Below are 18,573 nucleotides of genomic sequence, written 5' to 3'. Positions count from 1 at the left end.
TCCAAAAGCACTCCCTTTGTTTCAGCCTCTTGGTTCGGTCTCCACCAGTAACCATCGGGGGCACCCAATCGATGATTTTACATTTTAGACTAGCAACCTGATGTCGAGCTTCAACGAAGTGGCGAGCCACCGGCTTATCTGATTTACCACTATTCAATGCCACATGTATAGATGAGCGGTGATTCGCCATTCGGTCCCTGAAATTACGGGTAGTTAACCCAACATAAAACAATCCACACGGGCATTTTAGAATGTAGATGACAAAATCTGATCTACAGTGTAAATGATATTTAAGTTTAATGGTAGAACCTGTGTGAGGGTGGGAAAATGTTGGCCCCACCATCATCGAGCGACACGTTGTGCAGCTCCCACAGGAGAAACAGCCCGGTTTTTGCTGCAGCACCTGGGTGGTGGACATAGGTGCATTAGGGTATGATACAGGTCTCATGAGCATTTGCTTAAGGTTCGGACCTCTACGGTAAGCCAACATTGGGGGGTCCATACGTGTGAATGGTAATGCTGGATCGGTGCTTACAATTGGCCAATGTTTCTTAAGTACCTTGTTAAGATGCCCCGAGTGGTTATCCTAACGTGTCGCAAAGACTAAACGATTGTCTAGTCCGTCCTTATTCTTAGGCTTTGTCCCTGTAAAGATATCACGGGCTCTGGATAAACAGTGGGAGAGTGTCTTGTGGGTGTACCCACGTTCCAGGAAACGTGCTTTAACCTCTTCGAGTTGAATTTCAGTGTTAGTTCTATCTGAATTGATTCTTAGTACTCTTAGGAATTGGGACACTGGCAAATTCTCCTTTAATGCAGGAGGATGATGACTGGTGGCATGAAGCGTCAAATTTCTATCGGTAGGCTTTCTATAGACAGAGGTAACGAAAGTATCCCCAACCTTACTAAGCTTATAAGCGACCCACAGCTGATTGTACCAGTGAGTACACGCTGCTATAGCCTAGCTATGTGAGACGAGCCGCGTCCACTTCCGGTGTTTGGAACGCATTGCGTCCCACTTCCGGGTAGTGGAACGCAAGACGCGGCTGAGAATGAGCTGATAAAGGCTCCAGCGCCCTTTGGAGTGTAGCGTCTACCTTTCCTAATTACGAACGATCGGTTAGTGCTGGAAGCTAGTGTACACTGTAAGCATGTATTTGATTGAGGAGTTTTGGCTTTGGGGACGCACTTCCGGTCTGAGGGCGTATATATACACATCCGGGGCATGGTTGTTCTCAGCATGCTTCCTGGGAACACATGGCTGGCTCTGACATATGGTAAGCACTTTTTCCTGCATAACTTGTGTTGAGTTGTGAGATTTGCACACTTTGAATAGTAAATATCGTTCCAATAGGTTGGGCCGATCAGCCGCATGGAACATCAGTGAACCCAGGACACATTATACCTAGATTGTGATCTCTATAGGTAAAAGCCAGTTTGAACTGCATGTGTCTTTTTTTGAAATTATAGAGTCTTTCGGTTGTCTAACAGTCTCACATTATGCATTCAGTTGCTATAGGATCACACATGTTGCTGGCAGTCCTCTGGATCCGGATACTGCCCCCCTTTTTAAGCCTTTGAGTAAGTGATCTCTAGTTATCTAGAGTCTTTATAACACCCTTCACATGAGTGGGTTAAATGGTCCAATTAGGCACGTTTTGGTGGATTGGGATACTTTGCTAAAGGGACTGAGGTGGTTTCTCTGATTGCTTTGGTGATAAGTGTCACTTTGGTTGATGGTGTTCAATAATTAAAAATTATACAAATTTTATACTATAATCACTATGTGAATGGGGTATTGAAGCCCTGTTTATATAGATTTTCTGCCATTATCATGGGGCCTGGGAGGCTGAGTCTCTTCTTATTTTTGTATTCTCTTTAGGCATTGTTTAATGATTGTGCATCACGAAATAAATGATATCGTACTGCCTTTCTTGAAAAAGATCCTGTGGAAGAATCGAAACGTCGATTTATGAGGCTACAATAAAGAACAGTTGATATTCACCAAAGAATCTGTATATTTGTGAGAGTGCGCCCGCCACCTTCGTGGACACCAATATATTCAGCGGACTTCGTTCTGTTGGGATAGCACCCACCCTGGAATAATTGATGCGAGTACAGGACTTTTGTCGTATATTACATATCTATATATATATATATATATATATATACACACATACATACATACATACATACATATATATAGTAATAATCTATATTTCCATTAAGCACTTACAAGTGCCATCAGGACATCAGGCAGCTGAAACACCCACTCAGGGGTGTATCTACCCATTGGCCAGGATGGCACTCGCCAGGGGCGCCAGGCAAGGAGGGGGCGCCGCCTGGCTGTGCCACCCGCGGCCAAAGGGTAGAAAAGTAGTACTATCAGACTGTACCTGCTGAGATTCTGTTACTGCTGGAGCGGCGCTGGTGTCCGGCTGCACCATACTTGTAATCAGACTCAAAATAAACTACAGATCCCAGTAGCCCTTGTTGCTGGGAGCTCCTGTAGTTTATTTTGAGTCTGATTACAAGTGCGGTGCTGCCGGACACTAGTCAGATCACGTGCAGTGCGGTATGCGGTGATGACGGACACCGGCGCCGCGCCGGCAGTAACAGACTCTCACCAGGTACACAGCAATTGTTATATAGCACAGTGCTATAGATCTATTTGCTGTTGAAGATAATAAAAAAGTGGCAGTGTTTGGGAGAAGGGACTGTAGTACCTGTAAAACTACACGATTTTCATGCATGTTAGATGTAAGTAAGTAGTAAGTAAGCGAAAACTTTAACTTGTTGAGTGTAATAAAGAAAATACATATCTTACCTATTTCAGGCCAGGATGTTTTTTCTAACAGGAAGCACTTCTACCATCCAACTAATGCTGTTTGGTTAATGGCTGTGTCCATTTGAGGCTCATCTCACAGCAGCTCATTAGCATTTCATTTGGGATGCAGTCAAGATGCCGGCGTTTGGCATCCTAGCGGTCGGAAAGCTGACGCCAGCATCCCGAAACTGATCGGAATGCTGATGCTGGCATCCCAACATAGATAGCGATGCAGAATGCCAAAATCCGAATCGAGTTGGTGCCAAAGTCTCCACTGGCAAGCCGTGTGGGAGGGTTAGGGTTAGGCTGCGAGGACGGGAGGGTTAGGGTTAGGCTGCAGGGAGGGAGATTAGGAAGGGTGGGTTAAGGTTAATCACCACTGAAGAGGCTTTGAGGGGGTGGGTTAAGGTCAGGTTGTGGGAAAGGTGGGTTAGGGATAGGGGGAGGACAGGTGTAACGTGAATACGAGACACTATTATGCTGTGTAATGTGAATAAGGGACACTACTATGTGGCATAATATGAATTGGAATAACTATTGTGTCCACGCCCTTCCTCCACAAGACCATGCCCCATTTCCAATACTCACACCTTATTTCAAATGTGCATAGGGGGGGCGCCAGCCCCTTACTTTGCCAGGGGCGCTTGGTCCCCTAGATACACCCCTGCACCCACTCTGGAAGCAGCAGGGAGTCTTGGCTAGTGAAGGGTCGGAGGTGGAGATCAAAGGGAGCTGCAGATATCGGACTCTCAGAGCTGGAAGGAGAAGAGGTAGTGTAACCCGCGATTTGTCCCTCTGTGCGCCACTGAGCCAAACAGCCCAGTGGGTGGGAAGAAGGGAGGAGCTGGGTGGACGGGCAGTGAGCAGCAGCCATGGGTTACTGCTGTGTCTCTGGGGGAGGGGGGAGAAGACAGCTGTTCCGCCCCCAGAAGGTGCCTTCCCTAGGCACGTGCCTCATGTGCCTAGCGGGAAATCCGGCACTGCTTGGGCTTAGTACAAAACTACATACATAGGACCTAATTCTGCATGGAATGCTGCTGCGGCAGCATTTGCATGCTGATGCCCTGTGCAGTGTGCACACGCGCAGAAGCCGCACTGCGCGTGCGCGCACAATGAGATGTGATGACATCTCACATGTGCGAACACCTCTGGCTGACTGACACGTAGAGGCGTTCGTGGGGTGGGAGGGCACGTCAAGGTGGAATTTTAGGGGCATTGAGGGGGCGCGGTCCGGACAACGCAGGCATGTCCGGACAGTTTGTGGGGTGGGCCGCGGTAGCTGTGTGATGTCATCCGCAGCTGCTGCGACCCAAAAGATGGCAGGCTGCTTAGGTAAAGAGCAACCCTAAACATGCGCGAGCATCGCCATTATATGATGCACTCGCATGCTTGCGTGGGAGGGGGCAAGACCTGGCATGCAGGGCAGACTTGCCCTGTGCTGGGCATATCCCCACATGTCAGTGTGGGTTGTACATGTGCTATTTTTTTGCACATCAACGACCCATGCTGAATTAGGCCCATAGTCTGCTATAAGAAACTAGGGCAATGTCTGATTTGAAGATAATCCAGCTCAGGTATTCATCACTTTCCAAGCATGCAGATTCTCAGCAGATATATTTGTGAATTGCACAGTCCCAGCGACAGGGGGGTAACAAAGGGGACACCTGTAATGGGCCCCAAGGATCAGGAGCACATAAACTGAGCCGCAGTACCTAACAATGCTTTTAAACCATGTGTTCCAGTGTCTGGCCACTCGTAAAACGAAGTAAAAAAACAACAACTAACAATCGCACCAACTTGAAAGCCCTCCCCCCCACTACCTCGTCACTTGGTCCGGTCCATATGGTCAGCTCTGCGCTACCCTGTCATGCCACTGGAGTCGCCGCCAGTGCTCCACACATGGACGTCATACCCTGCATTTGCCCTGGGCAGGTACTGCAGGAGAATGTCTGGAAATCGTTTAACGGATGGGAGGTACTGTATCACGGACGGGAAACCGGTAGAAATCGGTTGTGCACTGGGGCTCCTCTCTGGTTGTTTTCCCCTTCTTCCCCCGCAAGCACCCACGACACCAAGCAAAGTGCAGCAGATGCGGATCCTTTCAGTCCGGGATCACAGCAATGGAGACAGAGCGGGAGGAGGATCAGGAGGGCCGATGCTGCGGACAAGCCCGGCTCATACTTGCCTACCTGACCCTCTCCATGAGGGAGAAAATGCTCTGTTCCTGGACTTTCCTGGTAATGTTTGATTGCCATCACCTGTGGTGAGCTAGTTAATTGATAAGAAAGGCGTTTCACCACAGGTGATGGCAATCATACATTACCAGGAAAGTCCAGGAACAGAGCATTTTCTCCCTCATGGAGAGGGTCAGGTAGGCAAGTATGGCCCGGCTGCTAATGCCGGTAAGAGAGTCTTTCTTTTCAGTGCTGACAGTCTGTTCAGCCCAACAGTGCTGCATTATTACAATAGATGCCCCCCCCCCCCCAACACCCCGCGATTGAATATAAAGGACCCCTGTATAGTGTCAGTGTATGTATGTGTATGGACCCCTGTATAGTGTGTGTGTGTGTGTGTGTGTGTGTGTGTGTGTGTATATGTGTGTGTGTGTGTGTGTGTGTGTGTGTGTGTGTGTGTGTGTGGACACCTGTATTGTGTCAGTGTGTGTGTGTGTGTGTGTGTGTGTGTGTGTGTGTGTGTGTGTGTGTGTGTGAGAGTGTGTGTGTATATGGACCCCTGAATAGTGTGTGTGTGTGTGTGTGTGTGTGTGTGTGTGTGTGTGTGTGTGTGTATATGGACCTCTGCATAGTGTCATTGTGTGTGTGTACCCCTGTATAGTGTCAGTGTATGTGTGTGTGTGTACCCCTGTATAGTGTCAGTGTATGTGTATATGGGCCCCTGTATAGTATCAGAGTGTGAGTGTGTGTGTGTGTGTGTGTGTGTGTGTGTGTGTGTGTGTGTGTGTGTGTGTGTGTGTGTGTGTGTGTGTGTGTGTGTGTGTGTGTGTGTGAGAATTCAGCCAGATTTATAAATTACAATTTAAGGGGCACCATTTTTTTTTTAATTGCCCCGGGCGCCTTTAACCCTTGTTATGCCTCTGCCGTCCTCCTGTCACCCACTATCTCCCTGTCACCCTCTATCACACTGTCACCCAATGTCTCTCTGTCACCCACTATCTCCCTGTCATCCTCTATCACCCTGTCCCAGTCACCCACTATCTCCCTGTCTCCTCTGCCGCCCCAGTCACCCACTAACTCCCTGTCACTTACTATCTCTGTCACCCTACATCTCCCTTTCACCCTCTCACCATGTCACCCACTATCTCCCTGTCACCCCGGAACCCCAGTCAACCACTATCTCCTTGCTACCCTCTCCCAGTCACCTCTATCTCCACAGGAGATAGATATATATATATATATATATATATATATATATATACATATACATACACACTGCTCAAAAAAATAAAGGGAACACTAAAATAACACATCCTAGATCTGAATGAATGAAATATTCTTATTAAATACTTTGTTCTTTACATAGTTGAATGTGCTGACAACAAAATCACACAAAAATTATCAATGGAAATCAAATGTATGACTGGATTTGGAGTCACCCTCAAAATTAAAGTGGAAAAACACACTACAGGCTGATCCAACTTTGATGTAATGGCCTTAAAACAAGTCAAAATGAGGCTCAGTAGTGTGTGTGGCCTCCACGTGCCTGTATGACCTCCCTACAACCCACACAAGTGGCTCAGGTAGTGAAGCTCATCCAGGATGGCACTTCAATGCGAGCTGTGGCAGGAAGGTTTGCTGTGTCTGTCAGCGTAGTGTCCAGAGCATGGAGGTGCTGCCAGGAGACAGGCCAGTACATCAGGAGACGTGGGGGAGGCCGTAGGAGGGCAACAACCCAGCAGCAGGACCGCTACCTCCGCCTTTGTGCAAGGAGGAACAGGAGGAGCACTCCCAGAGCCCTGCAAAATGACCTCCAGCAAGCCACAAATGTGCATGTGTCTACTCAAACGATCAGAAAAAGACTCCATGAGGGTGGTATAAGGGCCTGACGTCCACAGGTGGGAGTTGTGCTTACAGCCCAACACCGTGCAGGACGTTTGGCATTTGCCAGAGAACACCAAGATTGGCAAATCCGCCACTGGCGCCCTGTGCTCTTAACAGATGAAAGCAGGTTCTCACTGAGCACATGTGACAGACGTGACAGAGTCTGGAGACGCCAAGGAGAATGTTCTGCTGCCTGCAACATCCTCCAGCATGACCGGTTTGGCAGTGGGTCAGTAATGGTGTGGGGTGGCATTTCTTTGGGGGGCCGCACAGCCCTCCATGTGCTCGCCAGAGGTAGCCTGACTGCCATTAGGTACCGAGATGAGATCCTCAGACCCCTTGTGAGACCATATGCTGGTGCAGTTGGCCCTGGGTTCCTCCTAATGCAAGACAATGCTAGACCTCATGTGGCTGGAGTGTGTCAGCAGTTCCTGCAAGACGAAGGCATTGATGCTATGGACTGGCCCGCCCGTTCCCCAGACCTGAATCCAATTGAGCACATCTGAGACATCATGTCTCGCTCCATCCACCAATGCCACGTTGCACCACAGACTGTCCAGGAGTTGGCGGATGCTTTAGTCCAGGTCTGAGAGGAGATCCCTCAGAAGACCATCCGCCACCTCATCAGGAGCATGCCCAGGCGTTGTAGGGAGGTCATACAGGCACGTGGAGGCCACACACACTACTGAGCCTCATTTTGACTTGTTTTAAGGACATTACATCAAAGTTGGATCAGCCTGTAGTGTGTTTTTCCACTTTAATTTTGAGGGTGACTCCAAATCCAGACCTCCATGGGTTAATAAATTTGATTTCCATTGATAATTTTTGTGTGATTTTGTTGTCAGCACATTCAACTATGTAAAGAACAAAGTATTTAATAAGAATATTTCATTCATTCAGATCTAGGATGTGTTATTTTAGTGTTCCCTTTATTTTTTTGAGCAGTGTATATAAAACTTATGTAGAAAAGATCGCACACACTAAGGGTCCATCATAGGTGCAGGGTCCACAATTAATATAGAAGTGTCCATGACATCAAACTTCACCAGGGGCTCAGGCACAGACTAGACCAGCACACTTGGTTATATACATAAACTTGATATATTTAAGCCATATCAGCAGCATCATAATCGGTACTTCTGGACGTAATTCAGCACATCATACTTTACATGCCACAGTGGAAAATGGAGACATGGGATGAGCTGATGTCACCATTTTCTACTGTGGCATGTAAAGTATGATGTGCTGAATTACATCCTGAAGTGCCGATTATGATGCTGCTGATATGGCTTAAATATATCACGTTTATGCATTTAACCAAGTGTGCTGGTCTTGTCTGTGCCTGACAAGACCAGCACACTTGGTTAAATGCATACAAATAATACACCCTCTGTTTTAAAAGTGCACATTGGGGGTTGAGGGGGCCCCAGAGATATCAGTGAACCGGGCCACAAAATTTCTACTGCAGGCCTGGAATTGCGCACTCACTCTCTGTCATACATCTAGTTGATGGTGAATAGTTAATAACTTACCAGAGGATGAGGCTTATCCGCAGAAGGTTTATTAGGATGGCTCAGAAGTTCCTCCTTCTGGTATTTCTCAGGCAGGTCTCCTAGTATCTTCTCAATACTCTCTCCATCAATCTCTGGAGGGCCAGGTGTGGAAGATATATATTCTAATTGTTGTCTAGTGAAATAAAGAGAGACCTCATTTACATACACAGCTTAGAATGCATGAGTGCCAGCACACTTAAACTCGGGAACCGGACTAGACAAAAACCCTAGATTTTAGAAACAATACCATAATAAAATACTTTCATTTCAGTATGTATTAATTACCAATCTAAAAACAGGAAAAAATATCAGCCTACATCTGGATTTTAGGAACCAAATCTATATAGTAAAATACAAACAAGTAGCCTAGAAAAAAAAATGAAAGGACAATTTACATTTACACTCATTTCTCCCTACTCTCCCCAGGCGCTGCAGTTATGAGGGGACTAGTACTGCTCACTAATGGTCTGGCTAAGTTTAAATAACTTGTCTTACAAGGTACCCACTGGTGATAGTTTCTGATTTTTTGTAGCAACCTGTGCTGCGAAGGTGATACTGATAGTGTACAGGGCTACCAAAGAGCTGTGCCGAAACCTGATATTCTTCAGAGGGAAGTCCCAATCACAGGAGACATGGCCACACATTGTTAGAAAAAGAAAATGTAAAGAAGCATTAGCAGTGCCTGAAAATGGAGGGTGATTAGTGTGATCCCTCCTCCACCACCACGCAGAGTGTGTGTGTGTGTGTGTGTGTGTGTGTGTGGGGGGGGGACTACTGCTGCAGAAGCATCCCTGGCCCCACTGCAGCCCAACACATGCTGGAGTGGGGAAAAATGCTGCTGTACGTAAGAGGGGAGGGGGGGGGGGGGGTTGCGAAACCGGGTCCGTCCACTTAGGCTCTGGGTAATTAGTACCCCTCTCTCTTGGCAGCCCCAATTCTGTGAAATTTTGGTCCTGACATGCTCCATACAGACCTCCAGACAACCCTGGACTTCACACCTCATTGACAGACTGATTTGTTTTCAGTTATTTTGTATTACTCCCCATGGAGTATCCCATCCATTGCAATCTATGTATTGCTCCCAACATGGCTGCATCACCAGATTTTGTCATGGGTAGATGAAAATTGTGTGAATCTGATGAGTGTATAAAAAAAAAAATCTTGTATTTTGGTGTATCAATTTAGTATTCTGTATATCTCCCATTCAGTGTCATTTCTTTCAGATATTGTCATATTCTACCCCAGTGTAACCGATGTAGTGTTTCCGAAATGCCTGCCTTCTGTGGTACCTCTATGGGAGGATGAACAATCCTTTTAACATATAAATCTTATGCTGGGTACACACTTGTAGATAAATCTGCAGATCAATTGATCTGCAGATATATGTACAGACGGACCAGGCATTGTGTTGAGCACACATACACTGCCCGATCCGCCGGGACGGACGTCACAAACCTGGTGGGTGTTTACATGCCCAGTTCAGCTATCAGTCACAACCGGTGTCTGCAGCAAGTGTACGGGCGGTCAGCTGACTGCCCAAACACACAGCACAATGCGCCAATGTATCGTTAGATATATTGGCTGTCGGCTGTGCTGCAGGCCCGACCAGTGCCAGATTAAGGTCCACATGGGCTTGTAGCTGAAAATCAGGAAAGGTCTATGGTGTGCCGCTGCAGGGGGATATGATAAGCGCTGTGGTGGTATGACTAGTGATGTGTGGGCATGGTCTATATAGGGGATATGCCTGTGTCACGGTTTCTCCATATTTTTATTAGTGTTCATCCTGCATATCTAGCCATTGTAGTAAATTAAATTAATAAAGCAGAGATCATTACAGTGACCACCATATAATACAGAGAGCATTGCACTGGCAGTCATATAATACAGAAAGCACTGAAGTGAATGCCATATAATATAGAGTGCATTACAGTGACTGCTAGATAATACAGAGAGCATTACAGTGACATTCATACTATACAGAGAGCATCAGTGGCCATTGATAAAACAGGGAGCACCATAGTACCTGTCATGTTATACACCAGGGGTGGGGAACCTCTGGCCCGCAGGCCGTATAAGGCCCGCGAAGCCGTTTGCTCCGGCCCACCTGCTTCTCTGTGAGACACGCCGCCGCTCAGTCCGGCGGCAGCGTGTCTCAGCTGTCAGGACAGGGACTCAGGAGGAGAGCACGGCAGATGGCGGCGGCGGCGTGTAGGACTAGAAACCAGCCGCCGGTTCGTGAACCAATCAGAGCTCGCGGACCGGCAGCCAATCAGGAGCCGCGGCTGCCGGTCCATGAGCTCTGATTGGCTCTCGAACCGGCGGCTGCTTTCAAGTCCTACACGCCGCCGCCCAACATAGCCGCACTCTCCTCCGTGTCCCGCCGAAAGAAGCAGCGGTAAGCAGCACGGGGGGGAGGGGGGGCATCTGTATACCTGGCACTGTGAGGGGCAATTGTATACCTGGCACTGTGGGGGGCATCTGTATACCTGGCACTGTGGGGGGCATCTGTATACCTGGCACTGTGGGGGCATCTGTATACATGGCACTGTGGGGGGGCATCTGTGTACCTGGCACTGTGGTGGGGCATCTGTATACCTGGCACTGTGGGGGGGCATCTGTATACCTGGCACTGTGAGGGGAATTTGTATACCTGGCACTGTGAGGGGCATTTGTATACCAGGCACTGTGGAGGCATCTGTATACCTGGCACTGTGGGGGGGGGGCTGTATACCTGGCACTGTGGGGGCATCTGTATACCTGGCACTGTGAGGGGCATTTGTATACCTGGCACTGTGGGGGGCATCTGTATACCTGGCACTGTGGGGGCATCTATATACCTGGCACTGTGAGGGGCATTTGTATACCTGGCACTGTGAGGGGCATTTGTATACCTGGAACTGTGAGGGGCATTTGTATACCTGGAACTGTGAGGGGCATTTGTATACCTGGCACTGTGGGGGGCATTTGTATACCTGGCACTGTGAGAGGCATCTGTATACCTGGCACTGTGGGGGCATCTCTATACCTGGCACTATGAGGGGCATTTGTATACCTGGCACTGTGGGGGCATTTGTACACCTGGCACTGTGGGGGCATCTGTATACCTGGCACTGTGAGGGGCATTTGTATACCTGGCACTGTGAGGGGCATTTGTATACCTGGCACTGTGGGGGCAATTGTGGATCTGGCACTGCACTATTGGGGGCATATGTGTATTACGTCCCATTTTAATTGGCCACACCCATTTTTTTGGTGCGCGCGCACAGTGCCTCTAAGGGGCAGACCTACTGGCGGGCAGGGTAATTTTTTAAGTTGAGAATTTTTGTATGGCCCCCGAAGGATTTTATAAATATCCAAATGGCCCTTGGCAGAAAAAAGGTTCCCCACCCCTGTTATACACCAAGCATCCAATTGACCACCACACAATACAAAGAACATTCTAAAGCCATATAAAATAGACAACTCCAACTACCAGCATAAGATACAGAAGACATCACAGCCACACACCATGGCCTGTGGAATTAAATAAATTAGACAGCAAGTAAGTATATCTGTGGTATTTATCTATAATCAGTAGTTATTCGAATTCATGGCACCGCTCAAGAGTAATGTATTCAAACAGGTATAGCCCACCAAAAATAAAGGGCCGTGACTTTGTGAGGAAAGGGCATGGATACAGAATAGCACCAATTCACATTACACTGTACAATAGTGTCCATTATATACTATATATTTTTTTTAAAACACAATGCCCCGATTAGTTTAATATATACACATACTGCCCCCCAGTAGTTCCATATACACTATGCCCATCAACAGTTCCAGTTACACAATGCCCTCACAGTGCCAATTACACAATGCCCCCAGTAGTGCCAGTTGCACAATGCCCCCAGTAGTGCTAGATACACAATGCCCTCAGTACTGCCAGATACAGAGTGCCCCCCAGTACTGCCAGATACAGTGCCCCCAGTAGTGCCAGTTACGCAATGCCCCCAGTAGAGCCAGATACAGAATGCCCCTAGTATAGTGCTGCTGCTCCTGCTGCCGATTCCCGTGTCTGAAGGGAGGGGAGGAGAGCGCAGCGCGTGTCTCTCTTGCCCCTCACTGTGTCAGTCTGTTACATTTCCGGCAGCCATTTGAAATATGGCGCTAGCTTGTGTGCCAATCAAAGCTTGCGGTGCAGCAGCCAATCATGAGCCACCATAGCGGTCTGCAAGCTCTGATTGGTTGACGACTGAGCTACATTTTAAATGGCCAAAAAAGTGTAAGCTACTGTATGCACACAGGAGAGATGCGCGCTGTGCTCTCCTCCATTCAGATACGGGAAGTGGCAGCAGCAGCAGGGTAGGCCACAGACGTCCCGGAATGCCGTTCCTGATGTCATTTTAGAAAAGACCTTCAGGAATGGCATTCTGGGGTTTTCCGGCCCAAAAATAGCACTAGATAAAACCAAAACAGAGAGAAAGCGGAAAAGAGAAGGAGAGAGGGGGGAGGGAGGGATAGGAAACAGAGTGAGAGAGTGAGAGGAGGGGAGAGGGATAGGAAAGAGAGAGGGGGCGGGATAGGGAATAGACAGAGAGGGAGAGAGATAGGGAAGAGAGATGGGGAAGGGAATAGAGGGAGGGAGAGAGAGGAAGGATAGGGAATAGAGAGAGAGGGTAAGAGGGATAGGGAATAGATAGAGAGGGGAGGGATAGGGAATAGAGAGGGAGAGAGAGTCAGAGAAGGAAGGATAGGGAATAGAGAGAGTGAGGGGGAGGATGGGGAGGGATAGGGAATAGAGAAAGAGAGAGAGAGAGAGAGAGAGAGAGAGAGGAGGGGGGAGGGATAGGGAATAAATAGCGAGTGAGAGGAGGGGGAACGGATAGGGAATAGAGAGGGGGAGGTATAGGGAATAAAGAGAGTGAGGGAGAGGATGGGGGGAGGATAGGGAATAGAGAGAGGAGCGAAAGGAGGGGGAGGGATGGGGAATAGAGAGAGAGTGAGAGGAGGGGGAGGGATACGGAATAGGGAGGGGGGTAAAAGGAACTAGAGAGAGTGAGGGAGAGGATGGGGAGGGATAGGGAATAGAGAGAGAGAGAGAGAGAATGAGAGGAGTGGGGAGGGATAGGGAATAGAGACAGAGAGCGCAAGAGGAGGGGGAGGGATAGGGAATAGAGATAGTGAGTGAGAGGACTGATGAAGGATAGGGAATAGAGAGCGAGAGGAGGGGGAGGGATAGGGAATAGAGAGAGAGCAAGAGGAGGAGGAGGGATATAGAATAGAGAGGCGGAGGGATAGGGAATAGAGAGGGGGGAGGTACTGTATAGGGAATAGAGTGAGGGAGAGGATGGGGGAAGGATAGGGAATAGAGAGCGAGAGAAGGGGGAGGGATAGGGAATAGAGAGAGAGCAAGAGGAGGGGGAGGGATATAGAATAGAGAGGGGGAGGGATAGGGAATAGAGAGGGGGGAGGTACAGTATAGGAAATAGAGTGAGGGAGAGGATGGGGGAAGGATAGGGAATAGAGAGAGAGTGAGAGGAGGGGGGAGAGATATGGAATAAAGACAGTGAGCGAGAGGAGGGGGGAGGGATAGGGAATAGAGAGAGCAGGCGAGAGCAGGGGGAGGGATGGGGAATAGAGAGAGAGAGTGAGAGAAGTGGGGAGGGATAGTGAATAGAAAGAGAGCGAGGGGAGGGGGAGGGATAGGGAATAGAGAGGTTGGAGGGATAGGGAATGGAGAGGGGGGAGGTATAGGGAATAGAGAGGGGGGAGGTATAGGGAATAGAGAGGGGGGAGGTATAGGGAATTGAGAGAGAGAGGACAGGGGATGGCTAGGGAATAGAGAGAGAGGAGGATGTGAGAGCAGCACTGGATTAAGTAGAACATAGAGGAATGGGCACAAAACACACAAACTGGAGTGAGGGGTGTAAGTGGTGGGATAAAGAAAAAGTGTAAGCTACTGTATCCACACTCACCTAAGTTGTAGTGTGAGTGGGATCCGCAGTGGGTGAGGAAGCAGAGGTCCCTTTTACAAGGTGGCGCCAACACAGCAGAGCAAAGGTGTGACTGACTCCAGGGCTGCTGTCTTCTGGCAGCCAGTCATCACATCACTGTGGTTGTGGCTGCTACAGGATCCTCTGATTCCTCACCCCTTTCACTGTGTACATCCCCCTCCTCACAGAGTATTAATTCGTCCCCACTGGAATCCACCATCACAGGTCCCAGTGTACTTTCTGGAGGCAATTGCTGGTAAAGGTCTTCCTGGAGGAATTTATACTGTAATTAATTTTGATGAACATCATCTTCTCCACATTTTGTGGAAGTAACCTCCTACGCAGATCGCTGACAAGATTACCAGCTGCACTAAACACTCTTTCGGAGTACACAATGGAGGGATGGGGGCACTTAGGTAAAATAAAGCCAGTTTGTGCAAGGGCCTCCAAATTGCCTATTTTTCCTGCCAGTATACATACGGACTGTCTGACATGCCCACTTGGATGTCGTCACCAATATAATCCTCCACCATTCTTTCAATGGTGACAGCATCATATGCAGTGACAGTAGACATGTCAGTAATTGTTGGCAGTTCCTTCAGTCCGGACCAGATGTCAACACTTGCTCCTGACTGCCCTGCATCACTGCCAGTGTGTTGGCTAGGAAATGTTATCCTTTTCCTCGCAGCCCCAGTTGCGGGAGAAAATGAAGGAGGAGCTGTTGACTGGTCACGTTCCCCTTGAGCTGACAATTTTCTCACCAGCACCTCTTTCTGTCTGCCAGAAAGAGAGATACAACGTAGGCTTTAAACCTAGGATCGAGCACAGTGGCCAAAATGTAGTGCTCGGATTTCAAAACAGATTGACCACCCTTGAATCCTGGCAAAGCAAATGAAGGGCTCCATCCACAAGTCCCACATACTTAGTGGAATCGCTCCGTATTAGCTCCTCCTTCAAATTTCTCCAGCTGCTTCTGCAAAAGCCTGATGAGGGGAATGACCTGACTCAAGCTGGCAGTGTCTGAACTGATTTCACGTGTGGCAAGTTCGAAGGGTTGGAAAACCTTGCACAACATGGAAACCATTCTCCACTACACTTGAGTCAGGTGCATTCCCCCTACTTTGCCTATATCATAGGTGGATGCATAGGCGTGAATGGCCTTTTGCTGCTCCTCCATCCTCTGAAGCATATAGAGGGTTGAATTCCACCTCGTTACCACATCTTGCTGGTGACGGCAGGGCAGGTTCAAGAGTGTTTGCTGGTGCTCCAGTCTTCATCACGGCGTTGCTGAATGTCGAAAGTGGCCCTCAATTTATCGGGCCACCGACAGCATCTCCCTGTCATTTTTCAAAAAATTCTCCACCACCAAATTGTGTGTGCAAAACATGGGACGTCCTGCAATTTGCCCAGATGTAATGCATACACAATATTGGTGGCTTTGTCAGATGTCACAAATCCCTAGGAGAGTCTAAGTGGGGTAAGCCATTGTGCGATGGTGTCCCTCAGATTCTGTAAGAGGTTGTCAGCAGTGTGCCTCTTACGGAAACCAGTGATACACAACGTAGTCTGCCTAGGAACTAGTTGGTGTGTGTGAGATGCTGCTGCTGGTGCCGCTGCTGTTGTTACTGCGGAAGGCAATACATCTACCCAGTGGGCTGTCACAGTCATGTAGTCCTTAGTTTGCATTGCTCCACTATTCCACATGTCCGTGGTTAAGTGGACAGTGGGTAAAACTGCATTTTTGAGGACACTGAGGACACTTTTCTTAATGTCCCTGTACAGTCCGGAAATCGCTTGCCTAATGAAGTGGAATGCAGATGGGATTTGGTACAGGGAACACAGTACATCCATCAACTGTCTAAATCCCACTACACTAATAGCAGATACTGGAGGCATAGTTGTTATGTCCTCAGTAATCTGCTTTGGATTGACAAAGGCAACACATGGCTTGACAACTGTTGTCCGGATTTGTGGAGAAATAATTCCACACCAAAGAGGTGGCTTTTTTGGTATTTTGCCCAGGCATGACAATGGGCTTTTTCATCCCATGGCCAACAACTGTCTCCACTGGTGCCTTATTCAAACAAACCACATCACCATCAGATTCCTCATCGTCAACTTCCTCCTCACCACCAGCTACACCCATATCCTCCTCATCCTGGTGTACTTCTACAGTGACATCCTCAATCTCAATATCAGCAACTGGACTGGTGGTTCTCCTCCCAGCACTTGCAGAGGGCGTGCAAATGGTGGTAGATGCCTCCTCTTCCCATACAGTCTTCGGAAGGTCAGGCCTAGACACCGCAACCGCGGACACAATTGGACTCTCCTTTGGGATTTGTGACATCTCTGAAAGCACAGTTGTTTTTTCCTGTGCTCTAACAAGCTTATTTTGTTTTATTTTTTGAGAGGGAGGAGGGCTTCCATCTTCATGAGAAGCTGAACCACCAGTCATGAACATGGGCCAAGGTCTTAGCCTTTCCTTGCCACTTTGTGTCATGAATGGCATATTGACAATTTTACATTTCTCATCAGACAATTATTTTTTTTTCCTGATTATTAATTTTTGCTTCTTGGATTTCACATGCCCTCTATGACATTGGGCATCGGCCTTAGCAGACGACCTTGATGGAATTGCATTGTCAATGTCATGACTGGTGGTAGCAGCAGCTTCAGCACTAGTACTGGGAACTGGAAGTGGTTCCTGATCTTTCACTATTCTTTCTTCCAAAATTTTGTTCTCCATTTCACAGGACAGCACCCATTTATTATATTATTATTATTAGTATTAGTATTATTTACAGCATACAGGACAGGGCCGGTGTACCTTATATTAACAACAGCACCCCTGTATTTTTACAGCATTCAAAACAGGGTCATCACTCCTGTATTTTAACAACACCCCTGTAATTTTACAGCATACAGGACAGGGCAAGTGTACCTTTATTTTCACAGCACCCCTGTATTTTTACAGCATACAAAACAGGGCCAGAGTACCAACACCCCTGTATTTTTACAGCATAAAGGACAGGGCCAGCACCCCTGTATTTTAACACCACCCCTGTCATTTTACAGCATAAAAGACAGGGCCAGTGTACCTTTATTTTAACAACAGCACTCCTGTATTTTGACTGCATAAAGGACAGGGCCAGCTCCCCAGTATTTTAACACCACCCCTATCATTTTACAGCATACAAGACAGGGCCAGTGTACCTTTATTTTAAAAAACAGCACCCCTGTATTTTTACTGCATACAGGACAGGGCCAGCAACCCAGTATTTTCACAGCACACCTGTATATTTACAGCATAGAGGACAGGGCCAGCACCCCAGTATTTTAACAACACCCCTGTAATTTTACAGCATACAAGGCAGGGCCGGTGTCCCTTTATTTTAACACCAGCACCCCTGTATTTTTACATCATGCAGGAAAGGGCCAGTGTACCTTTATTTTAACAAAAGCACCCCTGTATTTTTACAACATATAGGACAAGGCCAGCACTCCTGTATTTTAACAACACCCCTGTAATTTTACAACATACAGGACAGGGCCAGTGTACCTTTATTTTCACAGCACCCCTGTATTTTTACAGTGTACAAGACAGGGCCAGTGTACCTTTATTTTAACAACAGCACCCCTGTATTTTTACAGCATACAAGACAGGGCCCCTGTACAGCACAGTGACAGGACAGCAACACCCATTTACAGCTGCAGCACCTCTAACAGCACAGTGACAGGATAGCACCCCTAACAGCACACACTGACCCCACCCAACACCACCACCCACAGAGAGACAGAAGTCTGTCTCCCTCACTCTCCAAGTCCGGAGTGAAAATGGTGGCGATGTGCGACTCTTCATTTGAAATCTAAAACCCGCGAGAATCTGACAGCGGGATGATGACATTTTGCCTCATTCTGGGATCTAATCTGGTGGGAAGTCGCGAGCCGGACTCAGTTCCCGGCTTGAATCGTGAAGTTCAAGGGGGTATCTCTAGTTTACGTACATTTCTTAATCACGCCCACTAATAATAAGGCAGAATCCTAAGTAGTACATATCGGGAATACTTAATTCTTCATGATATAAGATTTTTGGCATGTCTCCTGATAATGCATTTGCTCCATAGTTTCTTCTCTACAATCTTGTCTACAATTGTAAAACG

The 18,573-nt window shown here is 47.8% G+C and overlaps 1 protein-coding gene across 1 annotated transcript in view; it reads right to left on the bottom strand.

Moving 5' to 3' along the window:
• Positions 1-18,573, bottom strand: part of LOC135055126 (microsomal triglyceride transfer protein-like) — a 294,511-nt gene that overhangs the window by 174,443 nt on the left and 101,495 nt on the right. Inside the window, exon 7 of the mRNA XM_063958806.1 lies at positions 8,418-8,571. Coding sequence (XP_063814876.1) covers positions 8,418-8,571 — 154 coding nt within the window. The remainder of the gene's footprint in view (positions 1-8,417; positions 8,572-18,573) is intronic.

Source organism: Pseudophryne corroboree, chromosome 3, assembly GCF_028390025.1.
Source record: "Pseudophryne corroboree isolate aPseCor3 chromosome 3, aPseCor3.hap2, whole genome shotgun sequence".
NCBI classification, from domain to species: Eukaryota; Metazoa; Chordata; class Amphibia; order Anura; family Myobatrachidae; genus Pseudophryne; species Pseudophryne corroboree.
Note: the sequence above shows the minus strand (reverse complement) of the source record. Positions and strands in the feature narration are given on the sequence as shown.